Source organism: Humulus lupulus, chromosome 7 (genome assembly GCF_963169125.1).
Source record: "Humulus lupulus chromosome 7, drHumLupu1.1, whole genome shotgun sequence".
Classification (NCBI taxonomy): domain Eukaryota; kingdom Viridiplantae; phylum Streptophyta; class Magnoliopsida; order Rosales; family Cannabaceae; genus Humulus; species Humulus lupulus.
The window spans coordinates 25,079,376-25,088,708 of record NC_084799.1 but is presented as its reverse complement, the minus strand read 5'-3'; the positions used below and the strand labels follow the sequence as shown (position 1 = coordinate 25,088,708).

At 31.8% G+C, this 9,333-nt stretch overlaps 1 protein-coding gene across 1 annotated transcript; it reads right to left on the bottom strand.

Annotated features, from left to right (window-relative positions):
* Window positions 1-2,599: 2,599 nt before the first annotated feature.
* Window positions 2,600-3,691, bottom strand: LOC133791510 (uncharacterized). Its single transcript, XM_062229434.1, has one exon. The coding sequence runs from the start codon at window positions 3,689-3,691 to the stop codon at window positions 2,600-2,602; it is 1,092 nt and encodes a 363-aa protein (XP_062085418.1).
* Window positions 3,692-9,333: the final 5,642 nt, after the last annotated feature.

Below are 9,333 nucleotides of genomic sequence, written 5' to 3'. Positions count from 1 at the left end.
GCACTGTTCCCCTCTCTTCTCCTTGGTTCATCCCGGTAAACAGGTGGGGGCCTGCATTGGTCGTTGGGTCCCCTGACATTACTCTGTCTTGGGGGGTCCTGGATCGCAGAGCCTAAGTCCACTTGCCTCCTGCTTCCTGAGGGACATTTTCCCCTGCCAGGAGGGTTTTGCTTTCCAGCTGTTTGGCATCTAGGGCCTCTGGGATCTGCTTGTCCCTATTATGTCTGTGCTGCTGAGTGTTGTCTCGACCAGCATGAGGGGGTGGCTGCTGCTCGTTGTTTTTGTCAGGATTCTGGGTTTGCCTTTCCTGCTGAGCAACCGGAGGTTGTTCTGGTCTTTGTGAACTCCTTGGGTGTGGTGGATTTTGATGACACTAGGGGTGATCTGACTACGTATTTTGAGGAGGCTAAGAGGTTGGTGCAGTTGGAACAGAATGTCCTCGAGCCAACTGAATGTCTACCTCTAAAGCCGTTGTAGCGTCTCTCTGCCGATGATCCATGTCAGCCTGCCGCTCGTTCAGCTCTCGGTATTGCCGATTGATTTCCATCTGTTGTATCACCATAGTTTCAGCCACATTCTCCTGGTTAGCTTTCAAAGTAGATAACTCTTCTTGCAACACTATCAAAGTTGTTCGTAAGGTTTCAACGTCCATCTCTTCCTTTTCCAATTCCACTTGTGGCTCGTCCTTCGCTACATCTTGTGGAGCAGGTGGATTTGGTATACTTTCAGACGTCTGCCCAGTTTGACCCGCTCTTTTGGAGTTCTTTGCCATTGTTATCTTGAAGTTCTTGAGTTTAGCTCTCAATGAAAGCACCAAATGTTGAGCCTTGATTTAGTCAACGACATAGAGTCACTAAAAATGAATAATCAATAAACTGAATGTAAGAACTAAAACGACATAAATATTTTATAGTGGTTCGGTCCCAGAGACTGGTAATAACCTACGTCTACTTAGTGATTTTATTGATATAAACTCTGAAAGGTTCACTATGTTTCACAAGCTCCAAAGTGGAATACAAAATCGTGTATAAAAGCACTTGTTCTCTCTGAATACCAATTATTGCATATCCCTCAATGAATTCCACGAGTCCTATTTATAGACTCTAGGATGTACATATGGGCCTATGGGTTGTCCTTAACTTGTGCTACAAGCATATTTAAATAATAACAGAAATAATGATATTTACATATAAAGAGAATCAAATATCCTAGAAATATCTAACTCATAACCGTATTTGAATTCTGGCTTCGGTCCTACGAGCAAATCTGGTCGCATATGTCAGCACATCAGCTTCCCTGTTACTTAGTATGTCCCTCGCACCTATCGGGCAGCTTAATTTTCTGGTCATTGGTCGACCAGACTTTCATCAAGAAATAGTCACGTGTGGTTCATGTGCTCCTCGCTCATGCCACGTCATCAAGAAAATATTTTTTAGTAAACAGTGTTGACCACCGATTTGGTCAACGACATAACGACGATAAATAATAAGACAACTGAACTAAAGTGAATGACATAAAAAATTTATAGTGGTTCGGTCCCAAGAGCTGGTAATGACTTACGTCCACTTGCACTTTTATTGATCACTAGGGTCTCAAACTCAAAAATTTGAGCTACAAGATTCAACTGAGTTTCTTAAGCCTGATATAGAATACATTTGGACAGAGTTTCTGTATGTAAAGTGCGTATGAAAAAGAATGACTGTGAGATGTCTCTATTTATAGAGTCTCTAGTGGGTCTTGGGTCTTACAAGCATGAAATAGGCCTTACATACACAATGTGGGTCTTTTACAACTAATTGTGTGATAAAAGAATATAAAAAATACATTCAAATTACGGTTAACAAATATATCGTAAAATGCAGGCTAATCTGGTCATTAGAACTGCTTCTGGAATCTTCTTACAACCAGCGTTCCTTCGAGCAGACATAGGACTTGTTTGACATAACTTTCACTTTTACTTTTAGACATAAGAAGAAGAAGATAAGTAAAAGTTTGACATTTCTAATTCATGTTTGGATTTATATTTTGAAATAGCTTTTTGTTTTTTGTTGAAGAACTTTTCAGAGTGTTTGGTATAGATAGTGTAAAAGCTCTTATAAAATAAATATAAAATTTATCCATAAATAAATGTTTATAACAATAATAATACATGTTTTATGTTTGAACTCATTTGAAAATCAATCATTCCTTTTTTTAAAAAAATTGAATTGCATACATACATATGAATTTTTTTTTTTTTTGATCTAGAAAAATGAATTCATTAATCACAACCAAAGAATACAGACAAAGTCCACAGACTCAGACAAAAAACCGGACAAACCCAGCTACCATCAGTAGCTCAGCTGAATACCTCTGACTATCTTACAGTTAAAACAACTAAGTCTAAACATTATGTCTTTTTTGATCAAATCTATTAGAGAGTTAACACTTTGAGAAAAGTGCTGAAACAGACAAAAATTCTTATTAAGCCACAGGTGATAAACGGTTGCTGAAAACACAGCAGCCACTAGCAAAGCATGAGAACCCCCCTTCATATCCTCAATCCAAGCAGTCCAAGCCATTTGCACCGAACCCAAACTTGAATCTGCCGAACCACCTGCTAAGAAAAGAGGCACTCAAAAAATAAATGATTGTGATTCTCAGCTGCCATCTCACAAACCGGGCAAGAGCCAGATTCAATAACCATGGAAACTCTAATTAGATGATCTCTAGTTAAAAGCTTAGAGTTAACAGCTTGCCAAGTGATAAACTTGTGCTTTGGAATGCTTAATCGATTCCAAACAAACTGATGGTACTTGGCCGGATTTTGGTGGATAAGCTTAGCATATAACAGCCCAATCCTAAACTTCCCATGATAACTCGCTTTATCAATATCCTCCTGAGCAAACAAGTTACGCAAATGACAGAGTTTCTTCCAATACCAGCTAGTGTCTGTTTTTAGCTGGTAGTTCCAGAAAACAGCCCCTCTTAAGTACACCGAATGAATCCATTTGACCCACAAAGTCTCTTGTTGATGGTTGATAGCCCAAATATACTTCCCAAGCAAGGCCTTGTTCCATTTAGGACCTTCACCAAAGCCCAAACCACCAAGGGATTTCGGCAAACACACAGTAGACCAAGAAGTAAGATGGAAATTACTCCTAGTCCCATTGTGTCCCCAGAGAAACCACATACATAATTTGTCAACTTCCTTAATGACACTTTGGGGCAAAAGAAAGATATTCATCCAATAGTTACGCAGCCCAAGGAGAACAGAAGTAATGAGCTGAACTCTTCCTGCATAAGAAAGGTGTCTACTAGACCAAGTATGAAGACGGAGCTTGATCTTTTTCAAAATTTCACCACAGTCAGCCTCTTTCCATTTAGTAGGCCGCAAAGTGATTCCCAAATATTTGAGCGGGAATGAACCTTCCTCAAACTGAAGCACTTCCTGTAACTTAGATTTTTCATGATCCGAAATACCACCAAAGAAAACTTGAGACTTGTTGAGATTAGCCGACAGACCCGAACTAGTACAAAAATCATCAAACACTTGCTTAATAACCTGAACTGAGTTAGAGTTAGCTTTGCAAAAAATCACTAAGTCATCGGCAAAGCATAAATTGATGATTTTGAGACTCTTACACATAGGGTGGAACCGAAAACCAGGTTGCATCGCTCCAAATTGAAGCTGCCTAGACAGATATTCCATTACTACAACGAACAATAAAGGAGATATAGGATCCCCTTGACGAAGGCCCTTAACCCCTTGAAAACCCCCCTACAGCCGCCCATTCAACATAAGGGTATACGAGGTACCCCTGAGGCAAATCATAATCCAATTTATAAACCTGGTAGGAAATCTAAAGCAGGTCAACAATCTTTCCAGAAACCCCCAATCAACTGTATCATACGCCTTACTCAAGTCAATCTTCAAAACACATCTCGGGGAAGTGTTCTTCCTATTATAGTTCTTGATCAAGTCCTGCAAAATAAGTATGTTATGAGCCAATGATCTCCCATGAATAAACGCTCCCTGATTAGGACTGATTATAAATGGAAGAACTTCTGCAAGTCTACTGCAGAGCATTTTGGAGATGCACTTGTAAAGAGTAAATAAAAAATAAAAAATCATATTATTTTTTTCAAATAGTAAGAAAAATGGAAATGTAATTAACAAAAAAAAGAAACAAAAAATTTTAAATTAAAATTATAAATTGAATATTCAAATATAAAAATCTAAATGTAGTTAGAGAAACAAATTCTATATATAAAACAATAACAAAATAAAAACTAAAAACTAAAAGAAATCGTATGTAGTTTTTTTTTAGAAAAATCAGATAAACTATTTTTTAAGAAAAAAGAAATCGTATTCTATAATCGTTATCTGCACAATTTAAGATAAAGATGTAATTTTTTTTCTTTTATAAAAAATATGGGTAAAATAGGTATTATGAAAGTTTCATTAAAACAAAAAAAATAACTTCCTGTATTTTTTTAGAAGTCATTCCTGGAGAAGCTGATGAGTCATTGCTTATCTGAAAAGGTTTTTTTTATATATTTCATCTAAACACACCTAGGCTCTAGTTGACACTGCTACCAAAAAGTGATTTATTTTTTTATTTGATGATAAAAGCACTTGTGAAGCTTGTTTGGATTTATTAATCCAAAGTGCTTGTTACGGTTACATGTCATTCCAAGAGAAGCTATTAATGAATGGTTTTTGTAAAAATGCTTTTACACAAGCCAAAGTCCAGACAACCAAGACCTAAAAGTAACTTTAGGACTTCAAAAATTCTTCAAAATTCATGCCAAACAAGGCCATAGTTTGCTTATATTCGGCTTGTAGTCTTCAATCCGCAACCTAAGACATATTTGGAAGAACTCGAGGAGGCAACTCTTCATCTTCTGGTCGAGCCTATTCGACTAGGGCTGGTAAAATTAATGCTTTTAAGCAACATATATCATCTTGATGTGAAATGTCCATTTTTGGGATAACTAGTTTGAAAATCGAATGGTGGATGAAAACTCTGTAAATAGAGACATTTTTGCTCACTTAGGTGTAATGTGTGAAAAAGAAAAACACACTACATAGATAGAACACTTGTGATGACATGCTCATATTTAGAACACTATGTTGAGTATGATGGAATGCTTGATAAATCCTTAGTAGCATTTCTAGAGAGTATTCAAAAAGTGTTCTTATGAGGGAGAAAATAACTTTTAGGACAAAAGTTTTGAACCATATTTAAGCCTTGTGTTGTTCTTGAGATCTTCATCTTCTACCTTATACTCTTATGATAATTGTCATAAGTTATGCAATATATTCTCATCTTTTTTCTTCGCTTATGTAATATCATTTGTTAATATTATATGTATCTTGTATCATTTTGATTGTAATCATCTCATTTGTTAATATTTTCTAACAGTAAGAAGCATGGCGTTCCATCTTGAAACCAATTGGTGATGAGTGGAGTAACCAATGCTCTTATGTATTGTTGAATACACCCACACACTTTTCATGTTAGATATTCTCTTTAACACCCCTCTTCAAGATAATGGCTATTATTGCTCACCATTCTTAGATGGCTCGATCACAAGTGACTCTTTAGCTCTTTTCGGCTCATTATCCCTGAATCACAAGTGACTCTTTTGGCTCTCTTTTTGGACCAGTTTTGGATTGGATCGTGTATACTCGTTAAAACTTTCTTTGGCTCATGATATCATGTTAGAATATGAAAATGTGGCTTAGAAAGTATAAAATGGTGTATAGTAAGAAATATGAGGTTTAATCTCAAAACCAATTAGTAATGAGTGGAGTAATTCATGCTTTAATGTATAATTGAATGTACCCACACACTTTCCATGTGAGATATTCTCTCTAACATTGCAGGCTACTTAAGGTGGTGATAAAAAATTATTTAATTGTTAGTTTAATTGCATAATATTGCCTTACAAATAGATAAGTTTGGTGGAATATATATACTAGGTAGAAGTAATGTGCAATACACATTTGCTTAGTTTTAAAGTTGTAAACATTGTCTATAATTTTAATAAAAATTGGTTCAGTGTTTTTTTTAAATATATATATATATAATAGAATGAATTATAGTTCTATAGTATATATAAATGTTTATATCAATAATATCTTCATATATAACATTTAAACACAACATTGACATAGATATATATATTTACAAGACTATATGACATATATATAAATTACATTAATATTTAAAAAGAAATTAATAATAGAAATAAAATAATAATAGAAAAAAGTCATAGTATAGATAGTAGTATACATGCATCAATTATTTTTAGTTTCTAATGTATCTCGCAATGTCCTTTGGTGAATTTGATGAAAAACAAGAGCTCCAACCACTTGATAAAAAACAAACTATCACACAAATTTATAAGATAAAAAAATGATATGTATGCCTTTATTATTTTTAAATAAATATGATTTAATTGTTTAAATTATCATAAAATATCTTAAAAATATAATATTTTAATTAATTCATTAATTTTTATTTGAGTTTATGTTTGTTCTAGTTTTTGAATTTTACAGTAACAATAATAGATTAGATATTATATGTTTAATATAATATTAATATTATACGTAGATTTTAAATTTAAGTTTGTTGCTAGTTGATAGTAGATTATATTATGTTATATATTTAATATGATATTATTCTAATACGTGAAGTTTAAGTTTAATTAAAATTTTATTTAAGTTATTAAATATATGGTTTTATTATTTTTAAATAATTATCATTGTAAAATATTTCAAAAATATCTTATTTTAATTTATTTAATTATTCTGTTAAATATAAGAATATTATGTTAAAGTTAACTAAAAAAATAAAAAATAATGAAAATTAAAAATTTCCGTTATGTAGACACTTTTTATATAGAAGATATATATATATATATATATAATAATTTTAAGTGAAATTAGTTACCTGTAAAACTCAACTTATCGATATTAAATTAAAATTAATATCCTATGTAAAAAAATTAACATTAATAAATAATATTTGCGGTACAAATATTAATTTTTTTTTTTGAAAGAGAAATATTTAAATTATCTTAAAAATTGCACTTTGAACTGCAAAATTGTCACAAATTTGGTATGGCCATATGTACTTCACTCTTGTGACGACGTGTCTAATCTAAATACTTATGTGTTGACATTTAATTGGTACATATTATTTAAATTTTAAATAAAATCTAATAAAAAATTTGGAACGAAAATTTCAATGAAAAAAATATATAAGGTAATACATAAGAAAGAAAGTAAAAAAAATCATCCAATCCAATAAATTTTATATCACTCAAAGAGCATACATAACTAAGAATCATAACTTAGTGACATTATTGAAAATTGAGCACCAAACTTAAAACATATTTATGAAGATCCTAGATTATTAAAAAAAATATATTAAAATACAATTAAGCAATTAAAATATTTTTAATTTCTAAAAACTTTAAACTTAAAACCTTATTTAATTAAATATTAATTTATAAAACCACAACCAAAAATCAAAATCACAATGTTGAACATTCAACAACAAGAAACCAATGATAACAGTAATGATATATTTACTAAATTGTAATCGGAATCAGAATAAATCAATAGAGATATAAGTAAGACTAATATATGAAAATGACAGTATCATTATTTGTATTATGTTGTTTACTAAAACTGTTTGGAAATGTAATCATAATCATTTTATCTTATTTACATCATCAAGAATCGTAATAGAGATGCTTAAATTGACTAAATTACATTTTTTATTAAAAAATATAAAGAAGTTATTTTGTAAGATATATTTTCAAAGCACAAAATTATCTTTTTATTTTTTATTTAAAAAAAATAGATACCAACATTCCTTAAGTAATTGGGGAGAAATATTTACATTATCTTCTCTTTTATCCCACAAATTATCTTATTAAATATGTGAATGAGATATTACCATACCAATAATTTCTATTTAGCTAAAGTAAACATGCCATAAATGACCAAAGAATAAATGATATTTTTGCCCCCGAATTATAACCACTATTAGATCGTGCCCCCCGAAAGATTTGCGATGTTAAAAATTCCTCCTGAATTATGCATGTTACTGAAACATAGGCCTTGTGTTAGATTTTGTCCAATATGGCTAACGGAATGCTGACGTATCACTTTAAACGCTGAAGTGGTATTGTCTCGTCATTGCTGTTAGGATTAATGCCCTAAAAACATGTAAATATATTTTATTTGTTTTAAGTAAAAGTACAATTATATTATATTTGAATGCTATAATTATTGTTTCAATTAATTATAAGAAAATTCTATATTCATTCATGAGAATATGATCTTGTATTAGTACGAAAGAATTAAGATCATATATAATGAATAAAATAGTCAGTAACATATTAAAGTAATGAATCTTTAATGAATGGTTACTAGTACGGTTTGATAACCATACAAGATGCAAGTAATCTATATTCAGATTACTGATGTGGATAGACATCTTAGTAAAGGTGTTGTATATAATAGAGATTATATATGACAAGACCAATGAGAATTAATTATCTTTATAAACTTGTTGTTTGACGTAAATATTTAATTCTTATTATAATAGATGATCATTTGTAGATCAGTCTAAATCCTGAGTATTCATGAACTCCTGTTTATGTTTATTGGATCTTTTGATTCACTCGTTAATGTCTCTTAGAATAATGAGGCTAATGATTTTTGTTTTGGAGATTAAATATCATGGATGACTAGGAACATGAATTACAATAATGGAAACTATGCTTTCCTAACGGATCGAATATTGGTTCCCTTAAGGGTTGATTCTGGAATTGAATAATTATTGAGCTCAAATCTATAATTAGATTATAAATTAATTATTCGCTAGTGAATTAATGGTACTTAAGGATCAAGAGGTAAATAGAAGGGTAAAACAATAATTTTGACGAGCTCTAACTAGCAAACCAATAATGGAGGATAGAACTATATATATTGTGTAACGCCTTGGTTACCCCAAAACATTTACGATGAACCGGAAATTTGACCCGCTACCCGAGTCCTTTGGTTAAAAACGTGCTTGGAAAAACTAATAAAAAGGAAATGATATATTTTATTAAATACATAAAACTATTCATGGGTCCATAAAATCATTTACAAGTTATTTACAACTCAAAAAAGTCATTACTGTTTCAAATTTACAACCCGTCAACCTAAGCGGCAAAAATAGGGTAAACCCCCTAGTTCCTCTGAGAACTCCTTGGCAATGGTGGTCAAGCGGCCGCATATGTACACATCACCACCTAAGCTCTCCACTCAAGGCTGGGTGAGCTTTT

Excerpts from the sequence above, each read along its gene's own strand:
- LOC133791510 (XM_062229434.1), bottom strand. The coding sequence starts at position 3,691 with ATGGAATATCTGTCTAGGCAGCTTCAATTTGGAGCGATGCAACCTGGT.